A 23,559-nucleotide genomic window follows, 5' to 3' on the forward strand; every position below is an offset into this window, starting at 1 on the left:
TGTGTGGTATGCAGTCAAGTGTATTTTTCCCAGAAGGTGTCAATATATGCTGCTAAAGGTTCCATTTTGGAGCCTCTAGTTGCCACTATGGGTTTAAAAGGAGGGTTGGTAGTGTCCTTATGTATCTTGGGAATACCGAATATGCTGGACATAACTGGATGTTGAACTGTCAGGTAGTTGTACTCGTCCTGACTAATTATTCCCTCACAAAGGAAGTCATAGATTTGCCAATTAATCTTGATATGTGCCCTCTGAACCTCAAATTTAGACGCCAGGGTATAAGTGTCAGTGTCCTGCAATATATTCTGCATATTCCTTGAATAGTCGATGTTTGACATAATCACTACCCCCCCTCCCTTGTCAGGCTTCATAACCCTGTATAATCCGCTTGTTGACAATTCAGTCAGACAAAACTCTTCAGCAGGTGTCAAGTTCCTGTTAGTACCCGAGTTTGTTTCAATCAATCTTCTTAAATGAGAAGTACATAAACGTTCAAAGGCTAATATCAAGGGGTTTTGTGGTGGAATAAATAAACTACTTTGTTTAACCATATAAATTCCCCTCAGATTTTCAGAGGTAGATTTGTTCTTAAAATATAACTTTAAATTAAGTTGTCTTGTGTACAATTTCAAATTGATAATAAGCTTGCTTATGTCATATTTGAAGTTTGGCACAAATGATAATCCCTTTTTCAACAAGCTTAAATGACTACTAGAAATGTTCAAGTCTGAATAATTGTAAATACTGAAGGACCCATCACCTATGATGGAAAGTCCATCATTGTTGTAAGAATTTGTGTTCACACTAGAAGGTCTACCAGGTACATCATGGTCCACTTGGTTCAATGACACTTCAAAAGAAGAATCAATAGTATTAATTAACAATTCTTTAATACTAGTGGTGTAATTCTTGTTACTGTTCGTCAATAATGACTGTTCTCCCTGTACTGCCAGTTCGTGTTGGGGTTGTTTCTCCTCTGCCCTCCACACCTCCAATTGCCTCTCCCTTGTTGATTCTGCCAGTGGGGGGTTTTTCTTTCCATATAGTTCTGTGGTGGACCTCCATTCCTCAACCGGTTGGAACGCCTTAATGGGGGTGGGTTTTCTAAAAAAACACCACCCTCATCAACATCATCATGCATCTCACCCACATCCTCTACTTTTGTCTGTATAGTATCTGTTCTTATATTATTGTCTAACTCCCATTGTCGTTCTTTAGTATTCGGCTTCGGATAAGCCTTTTTTTCTTTGTATTCATTTGTGTCTCTGTGAATTTTTCTTTGTTTCCTTTCCATACTTGTTTTTACAAATTTGTCTAAATCTGTCATCATCCTCTCAAACCTGTTTTTGTATTGGTTAAACAGCAGGTCATTAATAATGCTTTGTTTAAGTGCCACCAAATCATTCTTCAAGTTTACCAACCTACTAGTATTGTCTCTAATAATTATTCTCATCAGGTCTAAACCTGTTCTGTCAAACAATTCCAACATGTTCCCATAGGCCTCTGAGTTGGCTTCGATACCCATAGGGATCTTGTAAACCCTTAAGATCTCTCGGTACTTGGTTGAGCTCAATAGAACGTTCCAGGAAAGCATTGTCCATTTGTAAAGATTTATACTTTTTTGCTAATTTTTCAAATTTAAACAACTGGGAGTTAAGGGTCCCAAATCGGAATTTGAAACCCTCCCTATAGGTTCACCCATCACAGGGGCTATTAAAAAGTCATCATTGTCGTACAATGTAGTTGCAGTTCTGTTGACTCTATTGGAATCACCTGTTTTGCTAGAGTTGGTATTGGGATTCATGTTGTTAATATTGCCTCTCAATGGGGCTGTGTTTTGAGTTCTATCCCTGTTGGTTCCAGGTGGTGTATGTAAGGTAAAAAGTTCAACTTGGGAACTGGTGATACTGTCATTTTTATCATTGTCTTTGTTCGCTTGTAATAAGGAAATAAGTTGTCTAGAAATATCTAGATACTGTATCATGAGTTGTTCCATCCTTTAAATTATATATTTAAAAATAATATATGTAATATGTTGTGTGATACAGAATTTTTCTACCAGAACAGCAAAATTCATAAACTCAGACACAACTTTATAAACACAAAAGCAAAAGATAAATGGCAGAAAAATGAAATTAAAATAAAAACCTCTTAAAAATTGCAAATATATGAGTTTGTGTGTATAATTACACCAAAATAATATGTCTGTAATACTTGCGCTAATGTCTAAATGCGCTAGTATGTCTGTAATACTTGCGCTAATATCTAAATGTGCTAGTGTCCATAGCAATCAAGCTTCCACAAGTCCAGTCATAAATACAAAGGCCTTGCGTATTAGCAACAAAAAATCTCGGCCCAAAAATGTGTTACTAGCAATTCTCGATTGGACCAGTGTTTAAACATAGAGTCTCGACAAAAACAAAATTTACCTGGTTATACCCTTAAAAAAACATAAAAAACAAATAAGCAAATAACAAAATGAACAACAATTAAGACTCAATAATCCTCTTTTGATGGTGAGTCAATTGTCGTTATCATAAAAAGAAAAAAAGAAATGTTCTGAGACAAAAAATGTCCATTAAAAACCTTGTCCATAGCAAAAAATAAGTATTATGAAGTATAATGTCCAGCGCTTGTACGTTAGCGGTTAATAATAACAGTTAGTGATAGTACACGTAACCACTCAACCTGAATTTGTTGTAACAAAGTTCCCAGGAGCAATTTTGTTGTAAAAGCAATTAGCAACAATCCCAGAACCTGTTGTGTTAATGAAATCAACGTATCAAGACAGTACTTACTCGTTCTCTTCTTGAACTTGTTTTTTAAAATGTTTTTTGACAGAAAGAAATGTCATTTTATGTGGGCATGACAACAAGGAGATTAAAACAAAGAATTTTGGAACACACCAGGGATATTCAAAACAAAAAGGCAACCAACTCTCTGTACATGCACAGCAAGGACTGTGTGAATTTAAAAAAAATCATATTTTTTGTAATTGATAGAATTTATACAAAAGATTTTGGGGGTGATTATAAAAACATACTTGAAGTCAGAGAATGTCTTTGGCAGATTAGATTAGACGCCAGTACAAGACCTGGCATCAATGACACTTTATCTCTGGCTTGTATATTAAAACACAAGGCTTTAATTATTTAATTCATCAAACTAGTCTAACACTATTTTTTAATAAGAGATCTACAGATGGAATTATGTGAGGAAATGTGATTTTTAACAAGATTTTGGGTACATATGAAAAACATTGTGTGTTTTTTGATTCCTAAAATTATACTGAACCCAAAGAGTTAATTCCAAAGATCATTACAGCATGTGTGCTACAATTGATGTTCATTGGCTGAAAGACATTTGAATTATGGTTTAAATGTAACTGTGTGAAATTTTGATAACTGACTCTGAAGATGCCCTAGTTGGGTGAAAGCGCTAAGTCAGTTTTGTTTGATGCGAGTTACTGGTCCTAATAAAGCTGTTGGTGGTTTTTACTTTTGGTTTCACCAGTTTTATTAACTTACCGGTTTATAGTATTTTTTGGAATACTACTCAAAGAACCTAGGATAGCAAAACAAATAATAGTAGAAAGAGCACACAGAGCACTAAGAGAAAACCAAGGTACATACAAACCCAGACCTGTCTATGCAAAACTACTAAACTTCCAAGATGTTAATACAATTTTACTAACTGCAAAAAAAGTGGAGGATCTGTTATCTGGAACAACAATACAATCTCACTGGCCCAAGATCTTCCCCTCCAAATAAGACAAGCAAGACAGCTCCTTTCCCCTACTGTAAGTTCTTAATCGAAAGGAAGATAAAGTTCCAAATGAAATACCCTAACACTTTAATGTTTTACTCAGATGGTACCGAATACTCAATCGCTAACCAAAAGAAAACCAAAGAAACCTTTTTTACTGTTTTTAAGAAAATACCAGCATTGGACATTTAAACAGACTCACCGGAATATCAAATGTACGTTCGTTCACTTTTCGGCCCTCCGAATCTGCTTCTATGCATCCTGCTGTATTGCTGGACTTTCTTAGGCCTCTTCCATTTGGTTAACAGCACCAAGGCCTCTTAATAAAAGCCACAAGGCCATCAGAGGTAAACCGAATCTACTTCCACACTCAAACTTTCCCATGACAGGAACTAAAATTTGCTGCCATGCTCCTATTCAATGCTATGCCGCTTCTGGGACATCCAGCAGGCTTTAATGGTCCCCCTACGCATTTGCAACATAATGGAACGCTCCTCTACTAATGGTCCGAGCAACGTGCTACTTCCTGTTCACGGAGATCGTAAACTGCGGACACCTAAAAGGAAGAACATTAAATAAAGGATTGTTTACTTCAAGTTAAAATCACCTGGAAAAAAAAAGAGAACTTTAAAGGCTTTAAAAAAAAAAAAAAAAGCCAATCCATTAATGCAACATTATCTGTGGCATTTAGAAATACACAACAGAATAGCTAATCATACAGTTATTAAAATCGGATGCAGTCTTTTTAAGTGCAGGGTTTCATTGCAGTTATCCTGACTGTAATGCATTACAGAGTTGCTAACTTTTTTTTTCTTTGTAGGAAGCAGGTTTGTACAGTCTTGTAACGAGAAAAGTAGAAAGTCTTCTCCATTTCCATCATAATAATATAACAAAACCATAAGACTTAGCCCAAATCAGTGTGTTACTCCCATAAATTCAATACTCTATTATGCTGAGAACAGTTTGCAAACAAAAACAATACTTCTGCTGGTTCATTCCTATTTCTGACTGATCCTTATCTCAGCCTACTAGAACCTTTTGGCCTAAAATGTCTCCTCAGCTGTCTTTCTACACACCTCATCCAGACTGTCTTTTGACAGGAAAAATCATTGTCAAACACTGTTCCTACAATTAATAAACAGATTTTGTGCTTAAATAAAAGAAATAACAAATGGCACCACAGAAAAGTGAATGTTCTTGAGCAAAAAATGATAAAAGTATGGGGTCGGGTGGTATGGGGGGCTCGGGGGCAGCCCTGCGCGGATGACTGTTGTCAGCATGCAAAATTTTGTGTGCTGATGGCAGTTGTCTGCGTGGGGTTGTTCCTGTGCTTTTTATGTTACTTGACTTTATAGATTTTGTGCTTAACTGAATTCTACCTTCTGTTGCAGCTCTGAGCACCATCTGAAATCCCATCTATGCAAACTCACTAAATGCTTTACAAGTTTTAACCAAATTTTATTTTGAGATGATGGCCTGTGTTTATACTTCAGAAAATGTGACCAGGAATAATGATGTTTGCTTTCCCTTGAACAGTTAAATCCTGGGAAAAAAGAAACATTATCCCCACCCCTGGACATAATACAAAATTGCAGTGACGCAAGAGTCAATTTTTTATTTAAACAGCTCCCAGAGACTGACTGTTCACTGAAGTACTTGAATCTCATTATAGCAGAAGTGCTGGTTCATATATACGTACCCTTCTGTATATTTAGCTTATGGCCTGCTAATGCAGTAGTCAAATAGGAAAATTGTGAACAATTTCATGCAATATGCATATAATTATCTGCATGATACTGAGGTAGACAACAGCATATTGTCTCTGCAGGGCAACCCATCTAGATGGACAGTTGGGCATTCTCTGTTTTTTGAAATCTATGGGTGGAATTCATAATGCAGTTTGCATCTTTGTTAGGCTTTCACACAGTAAATCCACATACCAGAGCTCTGTACAACCTATGAATGAACATCTACTAAGGCTATAGATTATGTGCATGCATTGTGTAGCACCATCGTCTGCATATAAAATACATTGTTCGTTAAGTATACAGTGCAAACTAGAAGATTATGGAAACTGCTAGTGTGGACTATCAGAAGAGTATCAAACAAAGTCATATCCAGTGATCAATGATATTGCTGAGCACCAATATCAGCAAACAAACAATGATCAATATCTAGCAATATGCATGGAATTGTTTGCATGCTAATGAGAAGACAATAGCTTTCCAAGCACAGTGACACTACAGAAGATCCTAATATAAGGTGTGACCCCTCCTGTGGTTCCTATTTTTGAAAAATGTGTAAATAACATCTACCCTACTGACCTGATGAATGAGAGTGAAACCTATAAGTATTGTTTTGTGTCAGGACAGTGGAGTAGGAAAGTCCACAATCATAACCGATCTGCAAGCATTATGAACTTACATTAACCCCAGTAATGACAGCATATCATTCCCCGATAATACCCAAACAAATAATCTGCTTTTCTGTATTTAACTTATGGGCTGATAAACAGCTTTATAAACAAATACCCTATATTCTAATTATAAAATTAATGTGCCAAAATTGGTATGGGACACATTATTAAGACTCACGGAGAAGCAATAATATTGTGCTATCTCAATAATTGTACAAAACATGGGATAGTAATAATATGAAAGAAAGCCTGTCTTATCAAATAACAGTCATTAGAGACAATCTATGATATACCATATACATGTAATGATTCCCCATATGTACAATACAGTGATATATTTTCTGTACCTGTAAACTAAACCCCCCAAAACAAAATAACTTGGTTAAGCTTCACAGATGACAGACGGATCACTATGGATGCACAGTCTTATATAGGGCACAAAAAGAAAATAAGTAATATTAATGGAAAGGGAACAGAGAGGGTCAGTATACAAAAGAGAACATACAAAATAATCCAATTCTTAGTATTGATATATTGAAAGGATATAGCTAACTGCTCTACCAATATTTTCTAGTATATTACTATACCATACTAACGTTCACAAATCTACTCATACTAAAACCCTCTTTCAGTGGACCTTTACTTACTATAACAGTTTCTTACTAAGATCTTCCTTAATTACATTTATAATCTATTGTTAATAACATAGAATGTACACTCTATCTATTCTTTCAGATACTTGTAAATATGTTGAGGAGTATAGGGTTACTTTAGTGGTGCATTTAGGGAATTAGCTTGTTAGGCTTTGTTTATATAGGGATTACATTTGCAGGGATACCAGCTTACACTCTCTATTTAAATATGACAATCTAATCTACAATCATTATACTGTTCTACAGATCTATAAAACTAATAACGACCTACTCCCTGCCTTATTCCTGGTCCAAGGGGATAGTGGTTAGGCACTGGGTGGGAACGGGAATAAAAGGATGCTTTCTTAACTCAACTTTATCAATATATAAACAGAATTCATCACCACAAATATCCACTCTAGACTTATTTCATAAACAACCCAATTATATATATGTGGGAATTTGATTCATGGAATATCAAAGGGCTCCAGAACAAAAAGAAAATAAAACTTTTCTTACATCTTATTCTGAAAACGAAATCGAACTTCATATTGGTACAGAAAACACATTTATCACTTGAACAATGGTCAGAAATCAAAGAGAAAAAATGGATAAGGGATATCATAGCTTCTGAAGGCAAATCTTATAGTGCTGGGGTAGCTATAATAATTAAAAACAGTTCCAAGACAAGATTTTAGAAACCCAAGTGGACAAAGAGGGGAGATGGTGCTACCTAACCATTCTAACTCCAAATCTTCACAAACCTCTTCTCATCCTTAATGTTTATGCCCCTTGTAAAAACCAGCCCAACTTCTTTGCTTCTTTATATCCCATCCTGAATAAATTCCAATATTATTACATGATTTTAGGTGGAGATTGGAACACTTATCTAAACCCTGACTTAGACAAAACAAGTTCTAATCCAACATATAATAATCAAGCTCACCTAGCACTAAGAGAACTTATTTAGGATTACAAATTATATGACCCTTTTAAATATGGTGACAGTATAAATACATCCAACAAATTTACTTTTTACTCCCAATGCCACAAAATGTGGTCAAGAATAGACCTTTTTCTTATTTCAGACGTATTTATCAAACTTGTCCCGAAAATGACCATCCATACTAGATACCTCTCAGACCACTCCAAAATTACTTTAAACCTCAATGGAATTACAATGAATAACACTATGAAAAAAGGATACATTTGGTCTTTGAACCCCAACCTCTTAACTAAAAAGGAAATAATAAATGATATTCAAAGCTTACTCAAATCAACACTATCTAACATCCTTAACTCTCAACTACCTTTGGATATTGAGTGGGCGGCAACCAAAGCCCAAATTAGGGGAATACTTATTAAAAAAGCAACCTACTATAAAAAAATCCACCTGAAGGAAGAGCAGGAATTAGGATCCAAAATTCAAAAACTTGAGAATGACCTATTAGCAAATTATAAAGCTCAAACTGAAACCGAAATACTGAAACTTCAAAAAGATCTATACCTATTACATAACAGCAAGTTATCCTTCTATGAAACCAAAACCCTCGCTAATTATTCTAACGAAGTGCAAATACCATCTTGAGCACTGGCCAGAATTATAACCCAAACCAAATCTCCCTCACAAATATCAGAAATACTTTATGAAAACAAACATTATACAAATAGTGAAGATATTAACAAAATCTTCGAACTAATATATTCAATGACCTATGGAGACCAAATATCAATAGCCACAAAAGAAGAAAGAAACCATTTCCTTCAAAGATTTGATTTCCCAAAACTAGATTTAAAACAACAGGAAAAGTTAGTTGAACCTATCTCTACCAATGAAATAACCACAACAATTCAGCAAATTAAATCACATAAAGCTCCAGGCCCAGATGGTCTCACAGCTGAATTCTATAAAACCTTCTCCCCTATCTTAACTCAAATTCTGTCCCATATACTGAACTATATAATAAACAATAAAATCAATGACCTGCACTTTAATGCATCTAAAACTATTTTTATACCCAAAGAACAAGCTGACCCAAGAAACCCAGATAGTTATAGACCTATCTCACTACTAAACATTGATACTAAAATACTAACATCCATACTTGCAAAAAGATTAAAAATCTTATTAGATAAAATTATTTCCCCCAAACAATCTGGTTTCACAACACACATACAAACGAGTGATAACACACTAACCCTTAATACTTTAATCTCTCACGCCAAACACTCTAACCTAAATGTGTACGCTCTAATTATAGATGCTCATAAAGCCCTTGATAGAGTAAATATAGAATTTTTATTTCAAACATTGCCTTACTTCAATATTCCGCAAAAATTTATCCAGATCCTGCAAATTCTATACAATAACCCCTATACATCTCTATACATTAACAAAACTTGGTCAAAGAGAATTGCAATTAAAAATGGAACTTGGCAAAGATGCCCTCTATCTCCTATACTATTTAACTTATATCTTGAACCACTCTTCTTAAATATCAAACAAAATCTTTACCATAACCCCCCAATAAATTATAACACCAAAATCTTCCTCTCAGCCTTTGCAGATGATTTAAACATCTATTGCACCACACCAATCTCAGATGTAGACAAAATATTATTTGCTATAGAACACTTCTCAATAATATCAAATTACAAAGTAAATCTTAAGAAAACTAGCATTTTTCCTTTAAAAACCCCTAAACCATTTTCGCTTTAACCCCAATAGGAAAAATAAAAACAAAGGAGGTAATCAACTACTTAGGTATTACTTTTTCAACAAACAATGAAGATTTCTACTCAAATAATATAACCCAAAAATGACAGAATATCATTTTAGACCTTAACATATGGAAAAATCTAAAACTACCTTTCCTGGCTAAAGTCTCAATAATTAAAATTAATGTATTATCCAGATTACTCTATATATTTATTAATACTCAATTAAACATGCCAAATAAATTTTTTAGACAAATTCACACTTTGTTCGCAAAATTTATATGGGATCCTAAAAACACCAGACTCTCATATACTAAACTTTTGATCCCAAAAAATAAAGGTGGCTTAGACCTTCCCGACTTCGAGATTTATTACCTAATCACGAATGCCAATAGAATTCTGCGTATAGCGGAACACAACCCAAAAAAACAAAGACTGGTCCCCGACGTGGATAATAATATACCAAAAACATATCAAAAGCCTGGATATTAAACCCAAAGCCTTACCCTTTCTAAATACCACTTTAATGAAACCGTGCAGTATACTAGAACCCCTTAAACATTCTATCTTACTAACCCAAAAACTCTTTAAACATTTAAATTTGACACAAGCTATGATGATGTTACAAACTTGGCATAAAAATCCCAACCTTAAAATAAACAATCAGACCCTAAACCTGAATCCCTTTCCTAGATTAATTAATGTAACCATCCAAGATATATACCCACTTCTAAATGGTTCCATTCAAGAAATGAGGAATCAACTGAACCTTTCCAAATCCTATCTAGTAATTCTAAGGCAAATTAAAGATTTATGTTCTAGCTATCTACAAAACTACAACATATCCAACAATGATTTATTAACTTGTAATTCCCTATGGAAGACCATCTTCTCAAATAAAAAATATATCACTAATTCATATAAATTAATCAAAGTCATTAAATTCCAAAATGACATACTTGTTTCGGACTATTGGAAAAAGAATAATCCATCCATCGATAACTTTCAACTAATTCAAGCAATTAACTTAATAAATAAATCCATACCACTTAAAAAAATGGCTTTCACCCAACTCATGATTTATAACCATGCATATTTCACCCCTTCTATTTTACATAAATTTAACTCTGGGAAATCCCCTCTTTGTCCACAATGTAAAACTCTATTGGCTGATATACTCCATCTATTCTGGAGCTGTAAGTGTGTATTTAAGCTTTATAACTCCCTTAAATTTCAATTACAAAAAATGGGCTATCAATCATCCACACTCACCTAGGAATTTACTCTCTTACATATCATACCAAATAATATCCCTAAAACACAAGCAATTACTATGATTAATCTTTTTCTCCTAATAAAACTCTATATAGCAACTAATTGGCTTATTAGGTTCATAGGTTCATAGGTTTATACTAGGCTATCTGCCCTAAGGCATTTATTATATGAAAAAATACTGTGCCCATTAGTTTGTTGTGCCTCTGTCCAGCAGTGACACAGTGATGATTCCATCTCCCATCCACAGGTCAAGATTTCTCTTGAACAGAGCCTGCTCTGCCTCACATGGACCGGGATTTTATTCCACAGCAAGTCTGTGAGTGATAAATCTATCCCTCCAGCACGTCCTATTTATATCCGTGCTAAGATTTAAGTCACTTGCTCTAGTGGTTTTGGTGGATTTGGATTTCTTGAGGTGGAGCATGTCCATTAATTCCGGGTTGGACATGGCCTTGTATGTCAGGCACATGTCACCTCTGAGCAGATGGTATGCGACTGAATAGAGCTGGAGTTTCTTCAATCTGGCAGCATATGACAGATTTTGGAGTCCCTTTATCCTTTTGGTGAGGAACTTTTGGGGTCTCTCCAATTGCTGCAGATGTCGGGTGAGATACATCGAATGGGGCATTGTACTCGATCATTGGTCTGATAAGTGAAGAGTACAGGGGAACAATGGCCTCACTAGATCTGGATGTGAATCCCTTCATGATCAGGTGGGCAATGTAGAAGGTCTTTCTAACCACTTTAGCAACGTGAGTGTCAAAAGAAAGGCCACTGTCAACCTGGGTCCCCAGGTCCCTGATAACCTCTTCTGTGCTTAGTGGATTTCCACCTATATGGTAGCTTGGGGTTACCTTGTTTTGTATGACTATACATTTTTTGGCATTTAACTTCAGGCCATGGCTCTGGCACCAGCTATCTGTTTCCCTGAGTCCCTTCTGAAGGATATCCGTGTCCGATGCACTTTCCACTATGGGGCCCAGTTTGCAGTCGTCTGCAAACTTTGTCAGCCAAAGTCCTCCCATGTTGGCCTGTACGTCTGAGAAGTAGATGCCGAACAGTAGGGGGCCAAGGACCGAGCCCTGTGGGACACCACTTGTGACCGGCTTGGAGTCTGACATAGCGCCAGCAACTCTAACCCTGTGGGTTCTGTCCTTAAGCCAGTTTGCAACCCATCTTGTGACATATGGGTTTACATTTAAGCTGGTAAGTTTTTGCAAGGTCAAGGTAGGCTGTATGGACTGCCTTTCCCTCATCAATGGCCTTGGTGACTGTTAGTTCAAAAGGCATGATCTGCCCAAACTGGGTCGGGTCCAATGTCTGCAAGTCCCCTATATCTTTGTTTATGAGCTCCATTATGATCCTCTCCATAGCTTTGCAGACTAGACTTGTTTGGAGTGGGACCACAGTTGCACGCCACTCCTTGGGCACGTATCCTGTGGTAAGGCTGAGATTAAACAGCTGCCTTATTTGCGGGTTTAATTCCTCATTTAGCTCGTGTAGCACACAGCCAGGGACACCATCTGTTCCCATTGATGCTGTGTTTTTAGCTTTAGAGAGCAGTTTGCATTTGAGATGTCTGGGAGGCTACACTCGCTGGGATAGTTATCTTTCCTTTAGGGGAGGCACTGAACCTGTCTGCCAGTATGCTGGCAGTGTCTGTGGGTTCAGTGATTTTTGTATAATTTGTACTAATTCTGAGCATATCTGGGAGTTTCCACCGAGGTTCCTAACATAGCTGAAAAAGGCCTTATGATTGTCCTTTGAATCCATGGCAATTTTCTCTCAAAATTGGCCTTAGTTAATTTTTTTTACTAATAATGATCAGGGGTGACTTCCCTTTTATGGATTTTGTTCTATCATGTAATAGCTTTCTCCTATTATTGTAAAGTTTGTTAATGGCTGGGGTCCACCAGACTGGACGTTTGCCCTTTGTGGAAAGAGTCTTGGTTTTATTTGGGATTGCCTGATCCATGCAATCCTGGAGGTGTACATAGAAGGCATTTGTAAGGGCTTCCTTGTGGTTTCCACTGGCTCAGGGGCCTTGAAGGATACCACACCAGTCTTGAGTAGTGTGAAGTTTGCTTTAGAGAAGTTCTTCACTGTGGTCTTTTGTTTGGGGTGGGGGCGGATGTGGATTTCCAGTGAGATTAGTTTATGATCAGATCTCACCAATGAGGATATACTTCTGGTGTGGAGCATTTTGTCCCCATGTTTGTGATAATGAGATCTAGTATATTTTCTCCTCTCATGGGAACAGTGACTAGCTGTTCCATGGCATTTGAATTTATGAACTCGAACCGTTGGGCTAGAAAGTTAGGGCTTGAGTAATGTTCCCAGTCTATATTAGGGTAGTTGAAGTCACCCAATATGATGGTGTTTGAGATACATTTATACCCTCCAGTGTCTTCAGGAAGGCTGTGTGGGGTTCCTGAGTTTGAGAGGGTGGCCTGTAGCATGCTACAATTTGTAGAGCAGTTTTGCCTATGGTTAGTTGCACCTGGATGGTTAACCTGGAGGTGTGGGTATCCTTTATGAATATGGATACACCTCCTTTTGTGGTGTGGTCCGGGTTTTGGGGCGGAGCATGATATGAGGTAAAACCTAATAGTGCCGGGTGCTCTCAGGAGCCTTGAACCAAGTTTCAGTTACAGCACAGACATCAATGTTCTCCATACTGAGAAGGGCCTGCATTTTGAGATTTAGACTTATCGCATTGACCAGCATTACCCTCAGTTTCTTCCCATATTTGTTTTCTAGGGTGGTAGGATTAGAATTTGAGCCTTGCCTAAAAAGGCACTATGGGTGGCAAGAGCCTTAGCCAATATCCGGAATCCCAGAGGTGACAGGTGCAAGCCATCCCTTGTGAAGCAGCATGGCTTGTCAAGCATGTCATCCCAAGCAGACAGACACTGGATCCCCTTTGAATGACACCAGACATTAAGCCAATTGTTAAAGCTGATCATCTTGTCTCTATATTGTGGCATCATTCTTGGGGAAGGAAGGATACTGCTCAGGGTCAGGGTCATACCTGCCTGGGCTACATAATCAGAGAGCTCCTCTATGTCTCTTTTCATGTAGTCCAGGGAGGTGCGTCTCAGGTCGTTCACACCAGCATGGACAATGACTATGTCATATTTGTACTTGCCATGGAGTGACCCGAGTGCTTGTGTTATGTGGCGGATTCTAGCGCCCGATAGGCAGTTTACTGTGACCCTCTCCTTGTTCAGCCTGGTGAGTGGGACATCAGTGTGTCTGACTATGGAGTCACCTATGACAAGTATGTTTGGTGTTGTATTTGGCCTTAAGGGCTGTGACTGCTTTGCACACTGCTTTTGTGGTTTGTGTGTTGCTTGTGGGGTGTCTTGAGGTAGCAGTTGTTTGGGTGTCTGCTTTGGAGGCCTCTGCTGTTTAGGTAAATTTTACTCAGAGCCTCGTGTGTTTATGTGTTTGATTCAGTGGTGTGTGGTAGCATTATGTGAGGCTGGTTTTGTGGTGTGTGTAGTTGCCTTCTCCTCCTGTCTGGTCTTGCCAGTCCTGAGTTGAGAGAGCTCAGCCTCCAGTTTGGCTAAATAGCTGCATCTCTCGCAAGTATTTGTGTTATGTGGGAGGAGGAGAGGGTTGTCTGTGTACAAGAGGCAGTTATAACATTGCCTCAAGATTAACCTAACTAACATCTCTTGGGAGAATTTTAGATTAATGGCAACCAAGCATCTCTTAGCCCAAAAGATCCTAATTGACAAAGGGAACAAAAACATCAAACACAGGAAATTATGGGAACAAACCTTTAATATCATTCTGGCCTAGTCCCTTACAATATAACAAAATTAACTACATATAAAAGGTTCCATAGTAACCTATATCTATAGCCCACAAAACTCTTCCTACTTTTCTTCTCCCCCCTTTTTATAATATATGTTTTTAATCATAATAACTCTCACTGAACTATAACAATTTCCTTCTTGGGCATTGAAAATATCTATGTATATAGTGTAAATAGTATTGTTTGTTTTACTTATGACTGTATTACCAATAATGGATAATAACTTCTCCTTCTGAAGTGGTGTTACCTCTACTTATTATACTCTGTTTGTTACCTTATATCAATGAAAACAATAAATAAAGAATTTTTGAAAAAAAAAAAAAAAGAAAATGCATGCTAATCTAAAACTTATTTTATCAAACACATGCAAGTGACATGAGTTGTCATCAGGGCTTGCTTGAGGTAATTAATGAAGAGTTGCTGTACTGTGGGTTAGTAGTGTTTGTTGCATTTGTATACCTGATCCTCACAAAGAAAAGGCATCAATAATTCATATAAAGTGTTGAAGTCCAAGAGATGCAGCAGTTCAAAATATACTCTTATCAGTCCAGCCTTTTTTTTGGATACCAAGGTGAAATACACTTCAGTCATGAGCTGCTGTTTTAATTCAGCATAATGGTTGTATCTATACACTTGGAAAATTGATGCTGTAACACATTCATATAGCTCACTTAAGAAATGGGAAATGCAAAAAGCAGGTCTGTGATCTGCTGTTTTAGCCTGGTATATCCTCAAAAACTGAGCAGCTGGTTGAATGCAATTATTATAAAAGCTGTGAGCACATGAAACCCAATGGCCAGGCTGTGTAACCTGTCCGGTGGGAAACAAAGATTGCTATTTAGCTGACTTAGAACTACACAGTACTTCACTGTAGCCAGTGAGCATCTCTCCAGTCCAAATCCTAATTGGAAGGTGGCTATGCATGAGATTACCAACTTCATCAGCCGTATTAAATTTTACCCTATCTCAAATCAAAATAAAAGGCACAGTAAACTCAAAATGAGTTCTGTCAGCCTGAACTGATGCCATAGAAAAATAATGTTCTGACTGTGGCCCTGTCAAGCTGGGTTCAATTAACCTATAAAGTGTTTGAAGGGGAGGTTGGTACCCTTGGATGCACTATCACACTTGTTCCCTGATGGAGGTTGGGAATTGTTAATGGGTGATGTACTGTAGAGAGGGGCAGGGCTCAGGCTGAGGTGCACACAGAGCTATACCCAAAGGCTTTAGGCTGAGGTGCACACAGAGCCATACCCAAAGGGCTCAGGCTGAGGTGCACACAGAGCCATACCCAAAGGGATCAGGCTGAGGTGCACACAGAGCCATACCCAAAGGGCTCAGGCTGAGGTGCACACAGAGCCATACCCAAAGGGCTCAGGCTGAGGTGCACACAGAGCCATACCCAAAAGGCTCAAGCTGAGATGCACACAGAGCCATACCCAAGACATTGCAGAGTTGTTTGCATGCCATTGCTTGAGTATAGAATGAGAGCATGTAAAGGGTGAATTATTAGACAAAACAGTCCCTGACAGCAGTGTGACACCACTCCAAATTCCTCAGTCTCATTACTGGCCCCAAACATGTGTAGTTTATTTGGGGTAGGCTAAGGTGAGCCTTTTGTAGATCTGATGGAGCAGGAGAGGGGCTGGGAGTATTAGATGGTCAGCTGTGGGAGCCAGAAATAGAACAGAAAAGCTTACTATTATGTGACAGAACAGCTTATACATCTAAATAATTATATGCTAATAAGGATAAGGGTGCACACTACATCATGCACTTAGACTGAGGTTGTAGTAATCTGTGCTACTGAGACTCCAAGGTCCTTCCTAATATTGACCCAAGTAAAACAATTATTGAGTGACAACAGGTGACCCCTATGACTTACCCCTTACATGAACTTCTAAGATCCAGTGCCCATTGAACAGAGGCAACCTTTACAGCTGAGGTTCAGTCCCCAGAGAGGTTCTAGTCTGATGCTGTCAGCACCAGCATAGGCTCCCACTTCAAGGAGACATCTTCCCCATGGCCAGAGGGAAGTTCTAGATACAGCAGAGTGATGTGAACATCTTAGAGACTGAACTATTATTGGACTTACTTTTTGGTGTAATAGTTTATAATACTGCTTTACAATTAATGTTTTTATTTTAAGTTTGTATGTGACATCCCCACTTTGGGCCAGTAATCAAGGAGCCTGCATCTTCACCACTGACACTGGAGAGGGGTGTTCACTTGGAATACAAACGGATACACTCAGTACTTCCAGATGCAGACCTCTCTGCATCAAGAACAATTTCCCTTAAGAGCACCCAGAGAACACAGTCAGTCTGGGGTCTGAATTTCTTTATATCTGTCTCCCTCCAGGGCCCCAGTAAGGCTCCCCACTAGCTGAGTTTCCAAGCCAAGTCCTCCAGCACTCTCTCTCTGAAACCATTGGTTTGTGTCCCTGCTCCAAGTAGCTGACACACACACCCTGTGAGATTTGATTTTACACACACACACACACACACACACACACACACACACACACACACACACACACACACACACACACGTGAAAGCCTGGCACAGATTTACCCACTGTGTCCCTTCTGTCCAAACTGTAATTATCACTGCCACCAGACACTACAAAGCCAGCTACCTAACACACATGCAAGGGTACTCTATTATACTGAGGGAAATTAATAATACAAATGGTAATGTTGATTAAACAGCCAGGCTTCAGGAATGGCCACAGTGTCACCAATAGATAAAGGTACTCTCAAAGGTTAAAATATTCTCTAAAGCACCAGCCACAATGAAAAGTTTTATTTATATATATATATATATATATATATATATATATATATATATATATATTTATTTATTTAATAATAAATAAATAATAAAAGAACATGAAAATACAAAGTATATATTTACACAGAGTTTCAATCACAGGAAATTAAAAATAACACAGATGGAAAGATTGACACATTTACTGAAAACAATACTTAACTATTCTTACCATATTTTCCTGTCTAATGTAGAGCATTACTCTTCCTACTTGCTTAATATAACAAGGCAAGATGAAGTAGGTGAGGGGTCCTTCTATGTCAGGTTCCAAGAAACAGACTGCCCTGAGACTTCTGTTTCACTTAATATTAAAATATTATTTCTGTACAGAATGACATCACATATATCTGGTCATCTGACTTCTGGTTCCCATGCAACCCCCCCATTGTTAGAAACTGCCAGGATTCAGCAAGTAAATACCAATAATACATACACAAGAGCATTGTTCAGATCTAGTGCAGCTTCTTTAAGTTATAAAACAATTGCCAACCTTAATCCTCCTGCAGAGACTAGCAAACCATGTGTCTTACAAACATTGCATCTCTGGCTTCATTCAAAACTGTGAGATAATATCTTTATGGCCTAGGCCCAGTAATTGAATTTCTTAGTATTTTCCAAAGTTAGCTGGAACTGAGCTTAACCTCTCCTCTTCCAGTATGCTCTGTTAACATATATTTAATTTAGTTAAAATACAGTCAGGGCCCACTGTTAGTACAGTTTTAACACAAGCAATTTTACAAATCCATTTTCAGCACAAGAATCTGTACAAATCAGTTTGATATTCAAATAACATACAACTCTGAACTAAATTCCAGGTAACTGTGCTGGCATATGTTACACATTCACTGCCCTACTTCTCTTGGCATAGCTGGCAATACCTCACATCGTCGCAATTGTATGATTATAATCTTGTAACTTAACACTTGCTGTAGCTTCTATCCAGTATATTATCATCCTACGTACTAAAGCTTAAGGGTAAGGATGTTATATGCAAAAGCTGGGACAAGGTCAATTTAAGGTTAAGCAATAGACATATTAAGTTAGGAAAGAGAAAACTTGCTCTCTCTGATCTCTGGGTAGACATTTTGGTTTAAAAAGATATACTTCCACTGGCTCCTATGTGAGTGTGTCTGTGTGATTATAGAGCAGTTATATTTAAAGTATATCCTGTACTTTTTAAAGGGGAGAAGACTGGTGCTTGACACAAACAGAAGTGTCTGACCATAACCATTCCAGTTAAAGGATGGGTGAGAGTGGTCTCATCCAGTTTCCATTCAGTGACGACTCTATGTTCAGAGGCATTCTTCATTAGTGGACAACAGTATTGCTTGAAGTAGTAAACCCAAGCTAAGGGCTCAGCTGAACAACCTTTACAGGGTGAACTGCCAAGACTAGAAAAGAATTAAATGCTGTGTGTCCCCATCAAGGAGATCCTCTGGGAAACAGTATTTGAGGGGGCAGGATTTGTTGTAACAAAGGACAAATTGTTATCTTTTAGGAAAAATGGTTCTATAAGATATTAATGATAATAAAATGCCATTCCTAGATTTCATATGATTTGCTTCTTTATTGATCATACTAGAAGTTATTTTCCCTAAGGGGAAAAAGAAGAGAAAATTTAATGCATGCACACTTGAAGTGCATGTGCTTATATAATTACTCCTCCCATGGAGTTTTCCTTGTGTAATGTTGAAACATAAGTAGAACTATATTAACCAAAGACAGTTAGCTTTTATATCCGTTTATGCAGTGGAATCACTGTTGTATGTTAGGCAAATACCTAATAGCTGGGCTGTTACCCTGGATCTGGATGCTTTGAAAATATTATCAAGTACCCATGATTACTTGTACTGGTGTTGTATTAGTGTGGTTCACTGTTCCCAGTAAGGGATGCCATACCTCCAGTAAGACTGGAGTCTTAAGAGGGACTAATGTATGTAATAATTAAATCAGCTGGTCACAGTAACACCACTGTTGTGGGATATCATTCAGTGGAGAATAAGAACGTCCGAATGAAGATTCCCGTTACTTACCCAAAATGGACCAGTTTATGCTGGATGGATTCCTAAGGGTGGGAGTAAGATGGGATCCGCAAATCAGCCACAAGGAACTATGCAGCCCAGTTGGTGTGGCGTATAATCAGAATAAAGTTTTACACTGTGCAGCTCATTATCACAGTATTTACACTTTTAGTCAGAGGTCAGGCCTTACCTTCCCATGAAGGCTGGCTGGCATTCTAGCACAGAGGATTAAGGCTTTAAGCTGCTAATGAGCTTCATCTTCAAGTCCGTGGTTTCATTCCTTCAATCTCCATTTGGTTTCTGTGTGGGTTTGAGCAACTTACTTAAGCGGATACTAGTTCTGCATCACCTTTGTAAAAAAACACTTGTGCCTAGAGAGTTTAACCAATATATATATATATATATATATATATATATATGTGTGTGTGTGTGTGTGTGTATATGTATGTGTGTGTGTGTGTGTGTGTGTGTGTGAAACAATGCTTTGCATAGTGGATATCCCACTTAGGTGGTGAAGTATAATTGATTCCATTCCTTTGGATTGGGAAGGCGTTTGTAGTTTAATTGCCGTAAACAACCCAGCCTCAGATCTCTGGATGATTCATTTAATGGAATATAACATTGAGCTTGCACATGGCCTTAGCTAGTTATGAATGATATTATGTAAGTGATCTGTCTATGAAGAAATGATAAACTGCCTTTTCTCCTTTAAAATTATTGCTGTTGTGGAATTAATTGCCTACAGGGAGTATACCTTTTGGAATTTTGAGGGCCAAAAATATGTTCCCATAACAGCAAGAATGTAAGTAAGACTGAAGAATATATACTCAGTCCAAGGACCATTTGAGTATTTCTTCTATTCCAAGGTACACTCATCTCAGAGATATAAATCGGACCCCATGTCGAAGGGTGCAAGTGTTGGGACCCCTGCAAAAATGTTTTAATGATGTCCATTCACTGTATCATTTCTTGAGATTTCCGTTCATTCTTTGTACTTGCAGGACTCAGCTGGTGTCACACTTCCAATAGGTAGCCACAGGGATGCTATGAGAATTAGTTCATTTTGTGCATGCATCCTACAGTCTCTGACATTTTTGATAAATGCATTCATTAAGTCTCTGCCTTAGGCTGTATGCCTACCATTCATTAATTTTCTTTGATCAATAAGTTTAGAAGGCACAGATGAGTACAGCAGCATTGGGCTGGCTACAACAGCTGTAATAAATGCATCCTCTTTGATTCAGCAGCCGCTCTCTATGTCAAATGTTCATGTCTCTAAATGATGTGATCAGATATTCATGAATAGTTTGTCTTACAGACCTTCTTTCTGAAAAGCTAGACTCATAACCTTTATTAATAAGGGAGGGCTTCTCATTATAATGGTCTTTGGGAGAGTAAATTTATACTTGTTTTGCCTTTTTAAATAAAAGATTATTTTTATATTTACTATAATGGAATATACTTGTTTTTGCATGAGCATCCTGAATCTCTTGTCTCTTTTGCACTTTGAGCTGTGGTCGCAACCTTTAGAGTATCACTGACTGGCTGTCAACTCTATAGTGTAGAAGGTAGAGACCTAATCTGGATTCATTTAGCATTCTGGAAGTGAAGAAGTCAGTTGGAGAGGAAGAAGAAGAATGAAGCAAAGCCTGCTTGACTTTCTCAGGAGAAAGTTGAGTGTCATTTGTTAGGTGTCTCTCACTAATGTATTTCAAAGTCCAGAGACCTTTCAGTATCCATCCACTCAGTAGTGAGGTAGCACTGCATGAGGAGTTACACCAGTCACATGATGTACCCATTACATGCCCAGTCCTGGACTGCTTACTCAACAAATAGCAGAAGTGGCTAGGTTACATACCAAAACCCTCAGACTGCTTCCCAGATGATGGTCAGTTCACAGTCAGTTCTTTGGCCTTTAGAAAAATGAATGGGCAAAATCACGTTGATTGGTCAGATGGTTAACTGGTGGTGGTGGGGGAATAATTTTCAGGACTGCTATCTGTGTTGTAGGCTTGCACCTATAGTCTTCACGTCCAGCAGAAGAAAGTCAAAGCTAATTTAAGAGCCCAAACTAATAGTCGCTTCTGATGAATTATCTACCATGAAATATGTTAATAGTACTGACTGATTTCACATGCAAGCTTTCTATTTCTCCTTAGCAATTTCTGTCTCAAGGAGTGTGCTGTACGTTTTGTGTCACAGTATCACCTTAATCAAGTTATCAACACTGAATATATCAGATTTTCCTCATAAACTGTCCTCTGACTTCAAAGCCTTGTCCCTGGTAGAATTTTTGGGGGAGGGGGGGACTTGTCTTGCAGCACTTTACTTGATGCATGTCACCTATCTCATACCGTAATTACACCTGTGCTGTATCTCCAATAGTGCATAGCGTCTTACAGAGATTATCATGGAGTTGGCTTATCATCTTACTATGTCAGTGGCTGTATTCACAGATATTTTTTGCCCAGGAAGCAAGTAAGTATATAATCAGGTATATAGACCAACACTTTCCTTTCTAGTTCTTGCCTTTTTCTTGATGTTTTCCTGCATCCAGATTTAATGAGTCTTTGTTCACCAAACAGGAAAACAGGACTGTATACCTTTTTTCCTTTCTATTAAAAATGTGTTCAGAGCTGGTCTTAGTGTGAGTAAAGAGCTATGTCTGTATTCATTGCTTCAGTAATTGTGGGTTGTGTCACTGCCTACCAAGAAGGCTTTCTTTGACAAATAACTTGTGAAGTTGTGATTTCTGCATTAATTGATGTCTTGAACTGTGACGTGGACCACTTTTGGAAGAATTTTAAAAATACTTTTCCTATCAGAGCAGTTTAAATACTAACAATATACCAGTCGTAAATTGCTATATTACATAAGTAAACAAAGTCTGCTTTTACAATCTTACAGCACCTTGTATTTATTTATGTTAAATATTTTTGAGTGAAGTTGTACTTTCCAGCTACATCTTCTTTACCTTTTTTTTACATTTGTAGTGAGTTAAATATTGACTATTCATCCTTCTTTTTTTGTTGTTACAGAAGAAGAACTATGAGCGACTTCAGAAAGCCTTGGACAGTGTTATGTCCATCAGAGAAATGACACAGGTACTTGGCTGTATTATTTGTTTTTAAATGTCAGTCATAATGGTATAAAATATTTTTAAGCTTGTAATTGCATGACAGAGGGGAAGTTAGATGCAAAAATTGCTTTTTAAATGCTTGTGTAAGGCATACCATGACTGAACAGTGTTAGCAAAAATGTAAAGCAAAAATTATATTTCATTGTTTTGGGATAGATCCAAGCTGCTTAGAATATTATGAATAATACCTGAGGTAGAACAACTCAACTTGCTGCAAAAATGATACAGCTGTATAAATTAAAAATAATAAGAAGAAAATGTGAGGGTCCAAAAAACAGGACATGAGATGACCAATACAAGCTGGACAGGAAGAATGGGTGGAGGGATTTGCGAGGTGCTCATGATGTGGTAAAGCTGTTTGGCTCACGCACCATTGGTGTGGTATACAGTATGTGACATGCAGTAGAATGCAGTTTTAGTGGACAATATTAGATTCAATGATGGTATTTGATTGACTAGTCATTGAAGGAAAAGCAGACTGGGACCTGAAAGAAAGCAGCAGTAGAGGTCAGTAGACAGAATTGAGTTGGAAGAGGTGGCTTTGAGAAAACTAGAGATTAGGATGATATAGGCAGATGCTGTGGGGAAAGTACAGGTATGTCTGGTGTCACTGATTAAGGAAAAGGGAAAAAGTGGGAAGTGCAGTCATAAAGAGAAAAGAAAAGAAAGCCAAGGAGGAAATGTAGCTGTGGACAGCAGTGGCACCACTGCCACCGGATGTGAGGTAATAGTGGCACCACAGCCACCAAATGTGAGGTGCTAATGGCACCACTGCCAACCAGATGTGAGGTGCTAGTGGCGCCACTGCCAACCAGACTGAAGGATGAGTTGAGACCACTGTCTGCACAAAGGGGGGCAAGATAATAGGAAAGGAGACAAATGCCTGTTTCAATGATTAATTCACAAAATACAACTTGGCACCAAGAGCATAGAGGGAATCT

At 37.8% G+C, this 23,559-nt stretch overlaps 1 protein-coding gene across 4 annotated transcripts in view; it reads left to right on the forward strand.

Annotated features, from left to right (window-relative positions):
- PARP6 (poly(ADP-ribose) polymerase family member 6) overlaps window positions 1-23,559 on the forward strand; it is a 1,412,227-nt gene that overhangs the window by 909,469 nt on the left and 479,199 nt on the right. For all 4 annotated transcript variants that reach the window (XM_044077510.1, XM_044077512.1, XM_044077511.1 and 1 more), the window contains one exon: window positions 22,518-22,583. In XM_044077510.1, coding sequence (XP_043933445.1) covers window positions 22,518-22,583 — 66 coding nt within the window. The remainder of the gene's footprint in view (window positions 1-22,517; window positions 22,584-23,559) is intronic.

The sequence above is a fragment of the Protopterus annectens genome, chromosome 7.part0 (assembly GCF_019279795.1).
Source record: "Protopterus annectens isolate FY-2018-M chromosome 7.part0, PAN1.0, whole genome shotgun sequence".
NCBI lineage: Eukaryota > Metazoa > Chordata > Ceratodontiformes > Protopteridae > Protopterus > Protopterus annectens.